The 18,863-nt window shown below is 40.4% G+C and overlaps 2 protein-coding genes and 1 pseudogene across 5 annotated transcripts in view; 2 read left to right on the top strand and 1 right to left on the bottom strand.

Moving 5' to 3' along the window:
• SCAI (suppressor of cancer cell invasion) overlaps positions 1-18,863 on the bottom strand; it is a 198,912-nt gene that overhangs the window by 151,034 nt on the left and 29,015 nt on the right. The window lies entirely within an intron of this gene.
• Positions 3,467-3,602, top strand: LOC120366517 (U2 spliceosomal RNA; annotated as a pseudogene).
• LOC120366326 (RNA transcription, translation and transport factor protein) lies at positions 10,001-11,033 on the top strand. The gene has a single exon (XM_039474696.2). The coding sequence runs from the start codon at positions 10,079-10,081 to the stop codon at positions 10,811-10,813; it is 735 nt and encodes a 244-aa protein (XP_039330630.1). The 5' UTR covers positions 10,001-10,078; the 3' UTR covers positions 10,814-11,033.

Here is an 18,863-nt window from a genome sequence, read left to right on the forward strand (position 1 = left end):
TCACCTTATCTTTGTGATTTCTCCTCAAAATTCAATTTTCTTAGGTCTTTCAGAGTTTCACAAACTTATGGGATAATTTAAGGTTAACATTCAAACTATACACTCTTGGCCTCTGTATTAAAAGTGAAACATTATTTTTCTAAGAATCTTGGGGCTAAAAGGAAGTTAGTGTTATATAATTCATCTCTCAGCCTGTAGGCAGAAGTGTATCTAACCCATTCCAGACAGATGGGTATCTTCTATTTTTAATGACATCTAGGAAAGGAAACTGTCGCCTACTAAATTTAGACTATGAGCCAAAGGAAAGAAGCATATCTAATTTTATGCTCCATATAGCCAGGCCTTCACATATAGTTGGTAATATGCATCCTAACAGGATTATTACAAGTAGAAATGAACATTTAAACACTAAAAAAACAAAGGCAATCACCAGAAAGTGATTCAACTGGACTCTTCAAGTTGACAGAACAGAATCATTCCAGTTCAAACTACAATGGAGCTGACATCGTAACAATTCTTCCTATTATATTAAAACCCATCTGGCAGAAGTGGGAAAATGACAGAGGAGTGTCCAGTAAGATGCAAACATGTTTCATGGAGGTACCTAGTTTTCAAAAGTTAATTTGAAATCTTAATGGAGAAGAGTCATGAATGCATCTAAGTCATGGACACTGTGAAGTTTGTAGTTACATCTTTGCCATTACTTATTCTTAACTCTAGACTTTAAATCTAAATACTTCGCAATCTCCCTAAAATATTTCAATCTAATTCTGTGTTTCGAATTCTGTGTTTCAGATCATCTTTCCTGGCTCTCAAGACATTAAGGAAAAAACAAACAAAACTAATATTGCACAAATGATGCAAAATGAAGAGATTTCTGACAATGTGTTTTACTTTTCTTTTTTTTTTTAAAGATGGGGTTTCTCCATGATGGCCAGGCTAGTCTTGAACTCCTGACCTCAGGTGATCCACCCACCTCTGCCTCCCAAAGTGCTAGGATTACAGGCGTGAGCCAGTGCACCCGGCTGTATTTTACTTTAAAAAAAAAAAAAAAAAAAGGACTAGTGCAGTGGCTCACACCTGGAATCCTAAGGCTTCGGGAGGCCAAGGTGGGCAGCCTCTGGAAGCCTTGGGATTCCAGGTGCGTGGATCACTTCAGCCCAGGAGTTCAACACCAACTGAACAACACTGTGAAACCCAATCTCTACTAAAAATACAAAAATTAGCTAGACATGGTGGTGTGCACCTGTGGTCCCAGCTACTGGGGAGGCTGACACAGGAGGATTGCTTGAATCTGGGAGGTTGAAGCTGCAGTAAAATGTAATCATGCCACTGCATTCTAGCCTAGGTGACAGAACAAGACCCTGTCTCAAAAAAAAGAAAGAAAAGGAAAGAAGAAAAACTCTTTGCACTGTTACAACAGAAAGCTAAAATCACTTTAAGCTATTTTTCTTGAAGAAGCCACTGGATAGAGTTGACACAAACATTTATTTAATTGGCTCCAAGTAAAATAACTTCCCAAATTAACAACTTGAGAATGCATCTTTGCAAAGTTAAGAGGGCTTTAGCATTACTTCAAATGACATGAACTCCTGGATCAAATCATATAAAACTATGTTGATCACTTTCACTAGTGATTAAAGGAAACTGAAAAGTGCATAATTATGTAAGTACACCTTCTGACCTCCACTATCACACTAAATATGGTACGGACTAGCAATAAGTGCAAACTGACAAATGTGGGGACATATTTGTATAAAACTACACTGGTAATGTGTTGGTACAATTTCAAAAACTTGGGTTTGCTCAACCATTTTTAAAAAGAACTATTCACCAAAAATAGCAAATATCTACAGTAAGACAAAATATTGACCTCACCTAATCAGGCAAAACCATGAAATACTTTTTTTTAGAAGTAAATCATGTTTTTCCCAAAAGAGAGAATCTATTTCTAAGCATAATAATGAGGTAGGATATTTGTGACCAAAATAGTTCTTTCCCCAATCATTATTTAGTGAATGACTTGACAATGAATTTGTATTAAAGGGACAAAATTTTATTTTGCCACATTCTAATCTTATAATCATTGTTTTAAACTACCTAAGTGAAAAACTCTTATAAGCACTATATATATTTCAAACCAATAACCATCTTCAAACTTAAGTCAAAAAGTTAAGGCCAGGCATGGTGGTTCACACCTGTAATTCCAGCACTTTAGGAGGCTGAGGCGGGTGGGATCATCTGAGCTCGGGAGTTCAAGACCAGCCTGGGCAACATGGCAAAACCTCATCTCTACAAAAACACAAAAAATTAGCCAGACGTGCTGGCAGGTGCCTGTGGTCCCAGCTACTCGGGAGGCTGAGGTGGGAGAATAGCTTGAGACCAGAAGGCAGTAGCTGCAGTGAGCCAAGATTGTGCCACTGCTCTCCAACCTGGGTGAGTGAGACCCCGTGGCAAAAAAAGAAAAAAAGAAAGAAAGAAAAAAAAAGATGGACTCTCCCTCAAAAATCTAGCAGAGGCTGGGTGTGGTGGCTCACACCTGTAATCCCAGCACTTTGGGAGGCCAAGGCAGGCAGATCACTTGAGGTCAGGAGTTCAAGACCAGTGTGGCCAACATGGTGAAACCATGCCTCTACTAAAAATACAAAATTAGCCAGGCATGGCGGTAAGCATCTGCAATCCCAACTGTTCAGGAAGCTGAGGCAAGAGAATTGCTTAAACCTGTGAGGTAGAGGCTGCAGTGAGCCGAGATCACACCATTGCCCTTCAGCCTGAGTGACAGAGTAAGATCCTGTTTCAAAAAAAAAAATAATTGGTGTCAACACTGTTTTGTTTCCTGAATAGTAACAGTCTTCAAAGGGGCTTGTCAGTTTTTCACTTTTGCTGACAGCCAACTGATCCATCAACTTTCATAAATCATCTGGTGATAAAAAAATTAAAAACAAAAAACAAAAAAAAACAAAAAACAAAGCCAGCCGGGCGCAGTGGCTCACGCCTGTAATCACAGCACTTTGGGAGGCCGAGGTGGGTAGATCACCTGAGGTCAGGAGTTCAAGACCAGCCTGGCCATCATGGTGAAACCCCATCTTTATTTTTAAAATAAATAAATAATAAAAATTTAAAAACGACAACAACAAAACAAAGCCACTATATACCTCTAAAAATTCAACTCCAGCCTGGGCAACATAGTGAGCCCCCATCTTTACAAAAAACTTAAGAATTAGCTGGGCATGGCGACATGTCCCTGTAGTCCCAGCTACTCAGGAGACTAAGCCAGGAAGATTGCTACCACTGCATTCCAGCCTGGGTGACAGAGTGAGACAATGTCTCTAAAATAAATAAATAAAAATTCAAATAACTCACTACTACAACAGTAAATAAGGAAATTTTCTATTTCTCCAAGAGCTAAGTCTGCTCCTATTCCCTTCATGATACTGGGAAAACTATTTGTATTTTTATATTACCTATCACTTCTTGGCCTTTTGGCTAAGATCAAGTGTAATATTTGTTCTTATCAGTTTACTGTTAGATGTCTCATTTCCCTTCCCCACAAAATAAAGAAATCTGAATGTTCTTTAAAGTTCTTCAGGTTCAAAATCTCTGTAATTCTGTACAATGTATCTGAATGTGTATAGCAGAAACAGGCAATGTATTTTAAGAATAAAGAGAACCACAGATAAATACTTTGGCACAATTGCTTATACATATTTTCTACATTTCCACTTTTGGCATAGAGAAGGAAATTCCTTACATTACTATATTTTATCTCCAAGAACCTAAAGCCTCTCTCCTTATAAGTTTCCAAATCTTAATCTCCGAGGGTAAACACTTTTTAAGACAAAGATATAGTTAAGTCAATATTTAGCCAATATGATCTTACAAAGTTTCTTAAATTTCGGACTAAATACCTTAAACAGTTTAAATTTGTAAGTGTAAATAATTCTGATTGTCTTCAAATAAAAGCAAGATAAAAAACTCAAGCATTGGAAGATTCATTTCCAATGCCCTAGTCATCTAGTAAAATATTTTAGCATCATAAGCTTTATTTCCCATCTGACATCCTCAGGGATCTAGTTTGACAGCTCCTCTGTACAATTTCTACTGTAAGACTTCTCTGGCCTCTCTTGGCACATGTAACCTGCTGCTAGGTAATATTTTATTTGGCAACAAATTATATACTTTATAGAAAGAGACCTTCAACTGAACCCTCACCACTCAAACCCACGTTCTTCCCAAACATGGGAATCTTAAACTAAATCTTGTATAACAACATGGACACATTTTATTGCATTGAAATGTTAAATATTCATTAAATTCTCCCTGCTAAAATGATTCAAGTTACAATCTCTCTTAAAGTAAAATCAAAGTAGTTTTGCTAAATCATATGCTGAATTTGTGTTATTTTTCTTTTCCTTTTTTTTTTTTTTTTTTTTTCTTGAGACAGGGTCTTACTGTTTTGCCCAGGCTGGAGTGCAGAGGTACAATCATCCCTTACTGCAGCCTTGACCTCCTAAAGTGCTGGGATTACAGGTGTAAGCTACTATGCCTGGCCTTGAGTTATTTTTCTTTCTTTCAATTGCCCTTGAATTATAAGCAAATACATATTCTACTAGGTTTCAGGAAATAAAAACAAAATTAACTGTAATTGAGAAAAATAAGTACAACATAAATGGAACTCCCAAAGTTTAAGAATCAGAGCCAGGCAAGATAGCTCATGCTTATAATCCTAGCTATTCAGGAGGCTGAAGTGGGAAGATAACTTGAAGCCAGGAATTCAAGGGGAGCCTGGGCAACATAGTAAGACTCTGTCTCTAAGAAAAATTTAAATATCAGCTAGGTGTGGTGGCATGTGCCTGCAGTCCTAGCTACTCAGGAATCTGAGGCAGGAGGAAGGTCTGAGATGGGGAGTGAGCCTGGCTGCAGTGAGTTATGACTGTGCCACTGCACTCCAGCCTCAGCAACAGAGCAAGATCCCATCTCTAAAAATAAATTTTAAAATGAGTAAATAATTTAAAGAACTATACTTTCAATTCACTATTCCCACCTTTTTATTTAATACATACCCTAACATATTTTTCCCTCATTAATAACTTATTACTACAGAAGTAAAATGTATGCTATTGACTGACAAAGCCCAAATGAACTATTGAAGCAACTACTTAAATCAAGGTACTTATTTATTTATTTTGAGGCAGAGTCTCACTCTGTCACCCAGGCTAGCGTGCAGTTGTGTGATGTTGGCTTACTGCAACCTCCACCTCCCGGGTTCAAACAATTCTTGTGCCTCAGGCTCCCGAGTAGCTGGGATTATAGGCGCACACCACCACGCCCAGCTAATTTTTGTATTTTTAGTAGAGGTGGGGTTTTGCCAAGATGGCCTGGCTAGTCTCAAACTCCTGACCTCAAGTGATCCACCCATCTCGGCATCCCAAAGTGCTGGGTTACAGACATGAGCCACCATGCCTGGCTCCAAGCATGCTTTAATTTAATTCAAATATCTATAGCCCTTAAGACTCAAATGACAGAAAGTTTTAGTAAGGCCGGGCGCAGTGGCTCACGCCTGTAATCCCAGCACTTTGGAAGGCTGAGGCGGGTGGATCACGAGGTCAAGAGACCAAGAACATCCTGGTCAACATGGTGAAACCTCGTCTCTAATAAAAATACAAAAAATTAGCTGGGCATGGTGGCACGTGCCTGTAATCCAAGCTACTCAGGAGGCTGAGGCAGGAGAATTGCCTGAACCCAGGAGGCGGAGGTTGCAGTGAGCAGAGATCGCGCCATTGCACTCCAGCCTGGGTAACAAGAGCGAAACTCCGTTTCAAAAAACAAACAAACAAACAAACAAAAAATGTTTTAGTAAACATAGAATCTGCCCACTAATTGATATTCTAGTAGAGAAGATGAAAAAGTTTACAAATTTAAACGTACATATTATATTGATATGACATCATTTGAAAAAGCTAAAGATTGGAAAGTTTACTCATATTATAAGATGTATGATCTTGAACAGATCATTTGTCTTCCTTTTTTTTTTTTTTTTTTTTCTTTTGAGACGGAGTTTCGCTCTTGTTACCCAGGCTGGAGTGCAATGGCGCGATCTCGGCTCACCGCAGCCTCCACCTCCTGGGTTCAGGCAATTCTCCTGCCTCAGCCTCCTGAGTAGCTGGAATTACAGGCACGCACCACCATGCCCAGCTAATTTTTTGTATTTTTAGTAGAGACGGGGTTTCACCATGTTGACCACGTTGGTCTCGATCTCTTGACCTCGTGATCCACCCGCCTCGGCCTCCCAAAGTGCTGGGATTACAGGCTTGAGCCACCGCGCCCGGCCTCATTTGTCTTCCTAGAAAAACACAGCTGACCAAAACTGAAACAAGTGCAAATGGAAAACCTAAACAGTCCTATATCTGTTAAAGAAGTAGATCTGTAATTAAACAGCAGTTCAAATAAAATCATCATAGTGAGACTATGTCTCTAAAACAAAATTTTAAAAATTAGCTGGGGGTGGTGGCACACACTTATAGTCCCAGCTATTCAAGAGGCTGAGGTGGGAGAATCACTTGAGGCCAGGAGTTCAAGAGCAGTCTGGGTGACTGATATGGTTTGCATCTGCGTCCCTGGCCAAATCACATGACGAATGGTGATCTCCATTGTTGGAGGTGGGGTCTGGTGGGAGGTGATTGGATCATAGGGGCGGTATCTCATGATTTAACTTGGCGATAGTAAGTTCTCATGAGATCTGGTTGCCTCCCCACTCTCTTGCTCCTGCTCCAGCCATTAAGACCTGCCTGCTTCTCCTTCACCTTCCACCATGATTGTAAGTTTCCTGAGGCCTCCACAGAAGCAGAAGCTGTTGTACTTGTTCTGCCTGCAGAACCATGAGCCAATTAAAACTCTTTTCTTTATAAATTTACCCAGTCTCAGGTATTTCTTTTTTTTTTTTTAATTCAGGTATTTCTTCACAATCGTATGAGAATGGACTAATACAGTCCTGCTCCTGCCATGTAAGAGGCCTGCTCCCACTTTGCCCTCCACCATGAGTAAAAGCTCCCTGAGGCCTCCCCAGAAGTAGATGTTGCCATGCTTCCTGAACAGCCTGTGGAACTGTGAGCCAAGTAAACCTTTTCTCTTTAAAAAAACATCAATATTATGCAAACTTTTCTAGAGAAAATGAGGGAACATTTCCCAACCCACTTTATACTCTTGGATAACCATTTATAAGGAAAATCTTGATGTCGAAACCTGAAGAAAGGCAGTATTATATACAAAATAGAGATGTAAAAATCCTAAAACACATATGAGTAAATTGAATTTGGCAATATATTAAAAAAGGATCGTAACTAAGTTGGGTTTATTACAGAAATTTAAGGTTGGTCTAACATCCAAAAAAAAAAATCAATCAAACTAATTCAACACATTAGGAGGAAAAAAGAGAAAGAAAAAAAATCATATGATCGTCTCAATAGATACAGAAAAATCATTTGGTAAAATTAAACATCCATTCAACATTTTTTAAAAAAGACTTAAAAGACTTCTTTTTTTTTTTTTTTTTTTTTAATAAAGACAGGTTTTCACCATGTTTGTTAGGCTGCTCTTGAACTCCCAACCTCAGGTGATCCGCTTGCCTCAGCCTTCCAGAGTGCTGGGATTATAGGCGTGAGACACCACGCCCGGCCACTAAAAAGACTTCTACTTCTACCTAAGGTATAGTAATGGGGACTAGATTTACCCTCCTATTTGGAAAAGAAAAGAAAAAAGGGAAGAAAGCAGATGAAATATAGTAAATCAAGTTTGTCCAACCCATGGCTCATGAGCCACATGCAACTCAGGACAGCTTTAAATATGGCCCAACACAAATTCATAAACTTTCTTAAAACATTATAAGATCGGGGCCGGGCGCGGTGGCTCACGCCTATAATCCCAGCACTCTGGGAGGCAGAGGCGGGTGGATCACGAGGTCAAGAGATCAAGACCATCTTGGTCGGCAAGGTGAAACCCCGCCTCTACTAAAAATACAAAAATTAGCCGGGCATGAGTGGTGCACGCCTGTAGTCCCAGCTACTCGGGAGGCTGAGGCAGGAGAATTGCTTGAACCCAGGAGGCGGAGGTTGCGGTGAGCCGAGATTGTGCCATTGCACTCCAGCGTGGGTAACAACAGCAAAACACCGTCTCAAAAAAAAAAAAAAAAAAAAAAAAATTATAAGATCTTTTTTGTGATTTTTTTTTTTTTTTTTTTAGCTCATCAGCTATCATTAGTGTTAGTGTATTTTATATGTGGCCCAAGACAACTGTTCTTCCAGTGTAGCCCAGGGAAGCCAAAAGACTGGACATTCCTGGACTAAATAGTAGTTTTTCAAGACATTGGACAATAGGCAACAAGGACAGTGATCTCTGAGGACAAAAGAGAGGAGGCCCTGCAACTACCCTAGCTGACTGCCTTGAGAGCATTTCTAGGATGTAGCACAGGGAAGGGGAACTCAGGCAGAAGCCCTGAGTTGAAAAGATGGAGCTGAGTGTCTAGAGAGACTAAGGCATCTACAGTGCACAGGACAGAATGCTGTAGAGGAGAAAGCTTCACAGAGAGAAAATACTAGAGATCTGGGGAGCGTTTCTCTCAAGTATTCTGTCAAGTATTAATCAGCCCATGTGTAGAAGAAAACTATCCAAGACAGAGGAAAGAACCATCTGAGAGGATTAGAGGGAACAGTCCCTGGAACTCACACACAGGCAGTAACAGTGACTGTTCCCACCAACCAGACTTGAAAAACCTTATAATTCCCTGGTATGGTATTCAGAAGGGTCATGTCACCATAGTAGAGTTATATGCCCTAGGGATGACAGCCCTAAACGGTGCTCTGATCCACCTAACAAAGCTTAAAAGTATGACCATAAAGAACAGAAATATTTCCAAATAATTTAATTGCATACCAATAAAAGTCTCAAGAAATTTATTAAAAAGAAAAAAAAACTCAAGTATCTTTACAATGTCTACCATCTACTCAAAGATAACTAAACATGGAAAGAAGCAATAAAATATGAGAAAAATCAACCAATCAAAACCAACCCAGAACAGAACTGACATTAAAATAGTGATTATAACTATAGGGGTGAGGAAACTATTCTTCTAACAGGCCAGATAATAATTTTTTTTTTTTTTTTTTGAGACAGAGTTTCGCTCTTGTTACCCAGGCTGGAGTGCAATGGCGCAATCTCGGCTCACCGCAACCTCCGCCTCCTGGGTTCAGGCAATTCTCCTGTCTCAGCCTCCTGAGTAGCTGGGATTACAGGCACGCTCCACCATGCCCAGCTAATTTTTTGTATTTTTTTTTTTTTTTTTTTTTTTTTTGAGACGGAGTTTCGCTCTTGTTACCCAGGCTGGAGTGCAATGGCGCGATCTCGGCTCACCGCAACCTCCGCCTCCTGGGCTCAGGCAATTCTCCTGCCTCAGCCTCCTAAGTAGCTGGGATTACAGGCATGCACCACCACGCCCAGCTAGTTTTTTTTTTTTGTATTTTTAGTAGAGACAGGGTTTCACCATGTTGACCAGGATGGTCTCGATCTTTCGACCTCGTGATCCACCCGCCTCGGCCTCCCAAAGTGCTGGGATTACAGGCTTGAGCCACCGCGCCCGGCTGATAATAAATATTTTAAGTGCTGTGAGCCATACAGTCTCTGTAATACCTATGAAACACTGCTGATGGGAAAAAGTCTTAGGCTTTACACATGACAAACAGGATACATAAATAACCGATAAACATATACAATGATGTCTGGCGTCACCAATCATCACAGGAATGCAAATCAAAACCACAATGTGCACCAGTAGCAACAAACACACCTAACACCCACTTCTTGGCTTATAATGCTATTCTCCAATAAAAGGAATCAGGGATCCTTGGAGAAATATCTGATTCTATGACTGACAAAATACACAAGATGAACCTGGGGCATCCTATAGAGCCAGAAAGGGAAGGAAATGCTTAAAAAATAAAATAGCCTGCGCCGCCCGCGCCGCCCGCTCCACCTCGCTTCTCCTCTCCCGGCCGAGGCCCGGGGGTCAGAGCGAGAAGCGGGGACCATGTTCCGACGCAAGCTGACGGCTCTGGACTACCACAACCCCTCTGGCTTCAACTGCAAAGATGAAACAGAATTTAGAAACTTCATTGTTTGGCTTGAAGACCAGAAAATCAGACACTACAAGATTGAAGACAGAGGTAATTTAAGAAACATCCACAGCAGTGATTGGCCCAAGTTCTTTGAAAAGTATCTCAGAGATGTTAACTGTCCTTTCAAGATTCAAGAGCGACAAGAAGCCATTGACTGGCTTCTTGGTTTAGCTGTCAGACTTGAATACGGAGATAATGCTGAAAAATACAAGGACTTAGTACCTGATAATGCAAAAACTGCTGACAATGCAACTAAAAATGCAGAACCATTGATCAATTTGGATGTAAATAATCCTGATTTTAAGGCTGGTGTGATGGCTTTGGCTAACCTGCTTCAGATTCAACGTCATGATGATTACCTGGTAATGCTTAAGGCAATTCGAATTTTGGTTCAGGAGCGCCTGACACAGGATGCAGTTGCTAAGGCAAATCAAACAAAAGAGGGCTTGCCTGTTGCTTTAGACAAACATATTCTTGGTTTTGACACGGGGGATGCAGTTCTTAATGAAGCTGCTCAAATTCTGCGATTGCTGCATATAGAAGAGCTCAGAGAGCTACAGACAAAAATCAATGAAGCCATAGTAGCTGTTCAGGCAATTATTGCTGATCCAAAGACAGACCACAGACTGGGAAAAGTTGGAAGATGAACACTTCAGGACTTCTGCTTCTCACCTACTTCGTACAGTTGGGAACCATGTACACTTCTGGCATGTCTGGAAATCAAAACGTCACATTCTCGGGGGAGGAAGCCCAGAAAATTGGGTATGTTCTAGAGATTTACCACCATTGCTTTTTTCTTTAATAAAGTTGAGGAAAGTAGAAAAATAAAAAATAAAAAATAAAAAAAAATAAAATAAAATAAAATAAAACAAACCCGTAATGATAGTGGTATATACGTCAAAGGGACTTATCAGCCAACTGAAAGAGCTCCCAACGACCAACGCTGGAACAATTTGAGCAACAAAATAAAGTAGTACTAGATTATAACCCAAAGTATGAAACAAACATCCATGAGTCCAATTATACAAATATATGATTGAATATACAGATAAATCTTAAATGAAGAAAAACTTAATTTATGTAGGTATTTTATCTTCAAGGAAGTGGAACACAAGCTTCACTCTTCAAGTGTCGACTGTGCAGTGACTTCCTTCCAAACAGTAAAGTATGAAAAGGGTGAATAAAGTAGGAACTTAACAATGAAGAAATGTGACTAACCCTATCTTAGCCAGGTAATCAAGTTTACTGTCAACAGAAATAAGTCATGCAGAACCTAAAAATCCAATCTAATCATGAGAAAAATACCATACAAATCCCAGTTGAGAGACATTCTACAAAGTATTTGACCAATGCCCCTCAAAATTTTTCCCCCTCAAAATTTTCAAAGTCATCAAATATAAGAGAAGTCTGAGAAACTGTAACTGGCAAGAGGATCCCGAGGAAATGCGATGACTAACTGTAATGTGGTATCCTGGGTGCAACAGAAAAAGGATATGAAGTAAAGACTAGATAAAGTAGAAAAAAGTACGAATTTTAGTTAAAAATGTTGAAAGTAAAGTAATATGTATAATCATAATGTATAATATATATAATCATATCACCTCGTGTTATATGATCATTATAAAAGAAGTCGAAAATCCAGAAAGTATAAATTTGTTTAAGTTATCGAAAATTTCACTCTCTGGAGGTAACCATGATTAATATGCTAAGGCAATGGTTCCCAAACTGTGTGCTCAGGTGCCTTGGGGTACCACAGCAAATTCACAAGGATGCTGCAAAATACTTTAAATTTTCAAGGGAAATACAGTGACATCTGTCGGATACTATGCAAACTACAAGTTCTAGGTAGTTCAACTTTAACATAAGGTCACTCAACATTCCTTTCAATAGTGTCCTATCTTTGTGAAGCTGATTTTCAGTAGTTGCTGGCATAAAAAAACAAATGCTATGTAAAAATCCCCTGGTACACGGAATGAGTTGATGGTGTACAATGATTCTAAGGTTTGAGAAGTTGTACAATACCTAACATACACTCCACTAGTAATTACAGTTACTGAAGAATAAAATAAATTTTCCTTAAAAACAAAACATATTATACGCCTACTATAATAGCTAAATATTTAAAATACCAAGGGCTGGCAAGGAAGGAAACTGCAATTCTCACTGAAGTAGGTGACGGGGGTGTAAACTGGTACAACCATTTAAGAAAACAACTGTCCGCCGGGCGCGGTGGCTCAAGCCTGTAATCCCAGCACTTTGGGAGGCCGAGGCGGGTGGATCACGAGGTCGAGAGATCGAGACCATCCTGGTCAACATGGTGAAACCCCGTCTCTACTAAAAATACAAAAAGAAAACTAGCTGGGCATGGTGGCACATGCCTGTAATCCCAGCTACTTAGGAGGCTGAGGCAGGAGAATTGCCTGAGCCCAGGAGGCGGAGGTTACAGTGAGCCGAGATCGCGCCATTGCACTCCAGCCTGGGTAACAAGAGCGAAACTCCATCTCAAAAAAAAAAGAAAACAACTGTCCATATTTAGTTGACAAATGCCCATTTTATATGACTCAGAATTTCTTTAGATATATAACCTGAAGGATGTTCTTGCTTTTTTTCCCCAGAGACAGGGTCTTGCTCTGTTGCCCAGGCTGTAACACAATGGCATGATCACAGCTCAAAGCAGCCTTGAACTCCTTGGTTCAAACAGTCCTCTCACCTTGCCTCCTAAGTAGCTGGTACTACAGGTATGTGTCACCACACCCAGCTTTTTTTTTTTTTTGAGACGGAGTCTTGCTCTGTTGCCCAGGCTGGAGTGCAGTGGTGCGATCTCGGCTCACTGCAACCTCAACCTCTCAGGTTCAAGAGATTCTCCTGCCTGAGTCCCCCAAGTAGCTGGGATTACAGGCATGCGCCACCACACCCAGCTAATTTTTGTATGTTTAGTAGCGATGGGGTTTCGCCATGTTGGCCAGGCTGGTCTTGAACTCCTAATCTCAGGTGATCCACCCACCTCAGCATCCCAAAGTGCTGGGATTATAGGCCTGAGCTTCTGTGCCCAGCCTAAAGAAACTCTTGAAGCACATGTACACCAGAATATACTTTTTAAATGTTTGTAGTTACATTGTTTGTAATTTAGAAACAAACAACTGCCCACAGATAAAATAGTGACATACGGATGTAACTGAACACCATGTAACAGTGTAAATAAATGGATTATATCAATATGCATCAGTACAAATGAATCTCAAACTCCTAATGTTGAATGAATAAAGCAAACTGAATACATACAGTGTGATTTCATGTATATAAAATTTAACAAATCTAAAACTAAAAAATCGATTTACAGTTATAGTCACATCTAGTCATTTAAATACTATATTTAATTATATTCATGTTGTAAAATCCTGAAAAAATGCAAATGAATAAAAATAATTCATTCTTCCAATACTGGAGGGAAGGAGGCAAATGCCACAGAAAAGAGGAATGTGAGGAACTTTCAAAGAATTGATACCATACTATTTTTTTAAGCTCGCCAGTGGGAACAAAGACATTTACTTGTAATTCTTCTTTTTTTTTGAGATGGCGTTTCCCTCTTGTTGCCCAGGCTGGAGTGCAATGGCACTATCTCGACTCACTACAACCTCGACCTCACGGGTTCAAGCAATTCTCCTGCCTCAGCCTCCTGAGTAACCGGGATTACAAGCATGCACTACCATGCCTGGCTAATTTTGTATTTTTTCAGTAGAGATGGGGTTTCACCATGTTGGTCAGGCTGGTATCAAGCTCTTGAGCTCAGGTAATCTGCCTGCCTCAGCCTCCCAAAGTGCTGGGATTACAGGTGTGAGCCACCACGCCCAACCTGTAATTCTTCTTTAAAGTATACATATGTTGGCTGAGCGCAGTCTGGCCAACATGGTAAAATCCCATCTCTACTGAAAAAAAAAAAAATTAGCCAGGCGTGATGGCACATGCCTGCAATCCCAGCTACTAAGGAGACTGAGGCAGAAGAATCGCTTGAACTGAGGAGGCAGAGGTTGCAGTGAGCCAAGACCGTGCCAGCGCACTGCAGCCTGGGTGACAGTGAGACTTTGTCTCAAAAAAATAATTCAAAAAAATAATAATAGGCCGGGTGCGGTGGCTCAAGCCTGTAATCCCAGCACTTTGGGACGCTGAGGCGGGTGGATCACGAGGTCAAGAGATCGAGACCATCCTGGTCAACCCCGTTTCTACTAAAAATCCAAAAAATGAGCTGGGCATGGTGGCACATGCCTGTAATCCCAGCAACTCAGGAGGCTGAGGCAGGAGAATTGCCTGAACCCAGGAGGCGGAGGTTGCGGTAAGCCGAGATCGCACCATTGCACTCCAGCCTAGGTAACAAGAGCGAAACTCTGCCTCAAAAAAAAATAAAAATAAAAAAATAATAATAATAAAGTATACATATGTTATATATGCCTTTTGTATATGTATATATATTACAATAAACTTTTTTTTTCTTTTGAGATGGAGTCTCGCCTCGCACTATCGCCCAGGCTGTAGTGCAGTGGCGCAATCTTACCTCACTGCAATCTCTGCCTCCTGGGTTCAAGCAATTCTCCTGCCTCAGCCTCCCAAATAGCTGGGACTATAGGCATGCAACACCATGCCCAGCTAATTTTTTTGTATTTTTAGTAGAGACAGGGTTTCACCATCTTGGCCAGGATGGTCTTGATCCATCTGACTTAGCTTCCCAAAGTGCTGGGATTACAGGCATGAGTGACCGAGCCTGGCCTAGAATTAACTTTTTCCTTTTTTTTTTAAGATAGAGTCTTGCTTTGTTGCCAAGGCTGGAGTGCAATGGCACAATCTCAGCTCACTGCAACCTCCACCTCTCAGGTTCAAGAGATCCTCCTGCCTCAGTCTCATGAGTAGCCAGGATTACAGGCATGCACCACCACATATGGCTAATTTTTGTATTTTTAGTAGAGATGGGGTTTTGCCATGTTGGTCAGGCTGGTCTCAAACTCCTGACCTCAGGTGATCCGTCCGCCTTGGCCTCCCAAAGTGCTGGGATTACAGGCGTGAGCCACTGCACCTGGCCTAGAATTAACTTTAAAATACTAAAAGTATTATTTGTTCAACAAATTCTTTGTTGAACACCTACTAAGTTCCACATATTTTCTGTTCTTTATCAAAAAAAAACCTGTCCCCACACAGCTTATATTTTAGCAGAGGGAAAATGACACAAAGCAAAATCCAGAATGATTAAACATGGGGAAAATAATATATACACACACTTTTATTTATTTAAAAAAATAAGAAGTAGAGGCCGAGTGCAGTGGCTCATGCCTGTAATCCCAGCGCTTTGGGAGGCCAAGGCAGGTGGATCACCAGGTCAGAAGATCAAGACCATCTTGGCCAACATGGTGAAATCCCCTCTCTACTAAAAATACAAAAAAAAAAAAAAAAAAAAAAAAAAGTAGCCAGGCATGGTGGTGTACACCTGTAGTCCCAGCTACTTGGGAGGCTGAGGCAGGAGAATCACTTGAACCTGGGCGGTGGAGGATGCAGTGAGCCAACATCGCACCACTGCACTCCAGCTTAGTGACAAAGCAAGACTTCATCTCAGAAAGAAGTAGAACAGAGAAAGGGATACCAGGAGTACAGAACATACTGTAATATGAAATAGTCACTGTATTTTAAAACATTTAAAATTTTTATTACAAGTAAAATTTTATTACAAATAAAAACTCTAGATTTTTACCAGTTTATAAGAACTAGGGAAAAAATCAAAGAGACAAAAACCTCCAATAATGTATTCAGAGAGAACCATTTTCTGCTTTCAGTAACTTTAAGAGTGTCAGGCCAGGCGCGGTGGCTCACACCTGCAATCCCAGCACTTTGGGAGACTAAGGCAAGTGGATTACCTGAGGTCAAGAGATTGAGACCATGCTGGCCAACATGGTAAAATCCCATCTCTACTAAAAATACAAAAATTAGCTGGGCGTGGTGGCTCATGCCTGTAGTCCTAGCTACTCAGGAGGCTAAGGCAGCAGAACTGTTTGAACCCAGGAGTTGAAGGTTGCGGTGAGCTGAGATGTACCACTGCATTCTAGCCTGGCTACAGAGTGAGATTCCATCTCAAAAAAAAAAAAAAAAAAAAAAAGAATGTCAAGCAGACTCTCCATCAAAAGCCCTCAGAAGGTTAAAAAAAAAAAAAAAAAGTACCTGACCTATTAGATGCTTTAAAAATATCTGTTGAACAAATCACTGTTTTCTCTTGAAAATCTGTCCTAATTATCCCATTATCTCAGCTAGCATTTTCCATAAAATAAAAATTTTAAAAATAATTTATGCAAAATAAAGAATGTCTGACCAGGCATGGTGGCTCACACCTGTAATCCCAGCACTTTGGGAAGCTGTGGCAGGTGGATCACCTGAGGTCAGGAGTTTGAGACCAGCCTGGCCAACATAGCAAAACCCCATCTCTACTATAAATACAAAAATTAGCTGGGCATGGTGGCACTGCCTGTAATCCCAGCTACTCAGGAGGCTGAGGCAGGAGAATTGCTTGAACCCGGGAAGCAGAGGTTGCAGTGAGCCGAGATCACGCCACTGCATTCTAGCCTAGGCAACAGAGCAATACTCTGTCTCAACAAAAAAAATTTTTTTAATTAAAAATTAAAAAGGCGGCTGGGCACAGTGGCTCACACCTATAATCCCAGCACTTTGGGAGGCCGAGGTAGGTGGATCATGAAGTCAGGACATCGACATCATCCTGGCCATGGTGAAACCCCATCTCTATTAAAATGCAAAAAATTAGCCAGGTGTGGTGGTGCACAACTGTAGTCCCAAGCTTAGGAGGCTAAGACAGGGGAATCACTTGAATTCAGGAGACAGAGATTGCAGTGAGCTGAGATCATGCCACTGCACTCCAGCCTGGTGACAGAACAAGTCTCCGTCTCCAAAAAAAAAAAAAAAAAAGGCTGGGTACAGTGGCTCACACCTCTAATCCCAGCACTTTGGGAGGCCAAGGTGGGAGGATTACAAGGTCAGGGGTTTGACACCAGCCTGACCAACATGAAAAAACCTTGTCTCTACTAAAAACACAAAATTAGCTGGGCCTGGTGGTGCGTGGCTGTAATCCCAGCTATTCAAGAGGCTGAAGTAGGAGAATCACTTAAACCCCGGAGGCGGAGGTTGCGGTAAGCCAAGATCACACCATTGCACTCCAGCCTGGGCAACAAGAGCAAAACTCTATCACCAAAATAAAAAAAAAAAAAAAGAAAAGAAAAGAAAGAATGTCTGAACTCTCATTTACCCTTTCACTTATCATATTTATTCTTTACCTGGTGTCAATTTTCAAACACAACAATGTATCTGACATGCTGCAAAGGATAAAGGAATCTGAAAAATGAGTGAATAAAGAAAAATCTGAGGCTTGCAGGAATTCTATGCTGATTCCATCAAAGAATACATTCCTACACACCTGAAGAGGTTTTTTCACTCAGCAACACTTCAATAACTACTTATCCATCATTTCCTCTGAAGTATGTGGCTTGTCTATTATCCAATAAAATAATATCGCTTACATTTCAGCCTCTAATTCTTATATGTAAGAGACATGCAATAGCATGAACTGCCTAGAAACAAAATTATTTTCATTCTTACCAGTCTTTATATTCTTTTGTACTGAAAAGTAAAAATGTACCTAGGTTACCCAAAACAACTCCTTTTACCCAATTACCTGAATCATTATAGAGGAATGCCTGATAAAATTACACTATCTCAGTTTTAGAAACCTGAGGAACTTTGGCCAGTGTGGTGTCTCATGCCTGTAATCCTAGGACTCTGGCCGAAGTGGGTGAATCACCTGAGTTCAGGTATTTGAGACCAGCCTAGCCAACATGGTGAAATCCCGCCACTGCTAAAAATACAGAAATTAGTTGGGCATGATAGTGCACACCTATAGTCCCAGCTATTCGGGCAGCTGAAACAGAAGAATCACTTGAGCCCGGGAGATGAAGGCTGCAGTGAGCTGAGATCACACCACTGCACTCCAGCCTGGGTGACAGATCAAGACTCCATCTCAAAAAAAGGGGAAAAAAAAAAGCAGCAGCAGCAGCTTGAGGAACTTTGAAGCATTTGAAACCAGAAGACCTCCTTATCATGGGCTTTCATTTCTTTTATGAGACTTTAATAAACCCTCACAGGAAATTATCTCTACCAAGCTTTGTTTTTCTTAATAATGTCAATGTCACTAGTCAGTCACAGCAAAAATCACCATGGAACATGAAAACCTGTATAATAGACCTGCACATTCTGCACATGTGTTCCATTTTACAGAGCAAAACAAAATGGTGTTTTGTCTTGAGTGTGCCATTTCCTAGCTGTGTTACTTTCGGTAAATCACTTTAGTTTCCTAAGTCTCAGTTTGTCTTTCTAAATGTGAATAATTCCCCCCGTCTTCTAGTGAGGTAATAAATATAAACCTTATCTGCTAATAAGCACTAGCACTCTGGGAAAAAAGTTATCCTCTCTTGGGGCCCTCTTTTCATTTTGTTTAGCAGGTAGTGCCTGCTACCGGTAATCAACTAAATACTAAACAATTAAAAATTGATTTAAAAAACATATAGTGAACTTAACACTTAAAATCTATAGAGTATATGTAAAATATTAATCAATAGATTTAAAGGGCTTGTTAAAAAATAAACATAGTGGAGCCAA

Source organism: Saimiri boliviensis, chromosome 2 (genome assembly GCF_048565385.1).
Source record: "Saimiri boliviensis isolate mSaiBol1 chromosome 2, mSaiBol1.pri, whole genome shotgun sequence".
Lineage (NCBI taxonomy): Eukaryota > Metazoa > Chordata > Mammalia > Primates > Cebidae > Saimiri > Saimiri boliviensis.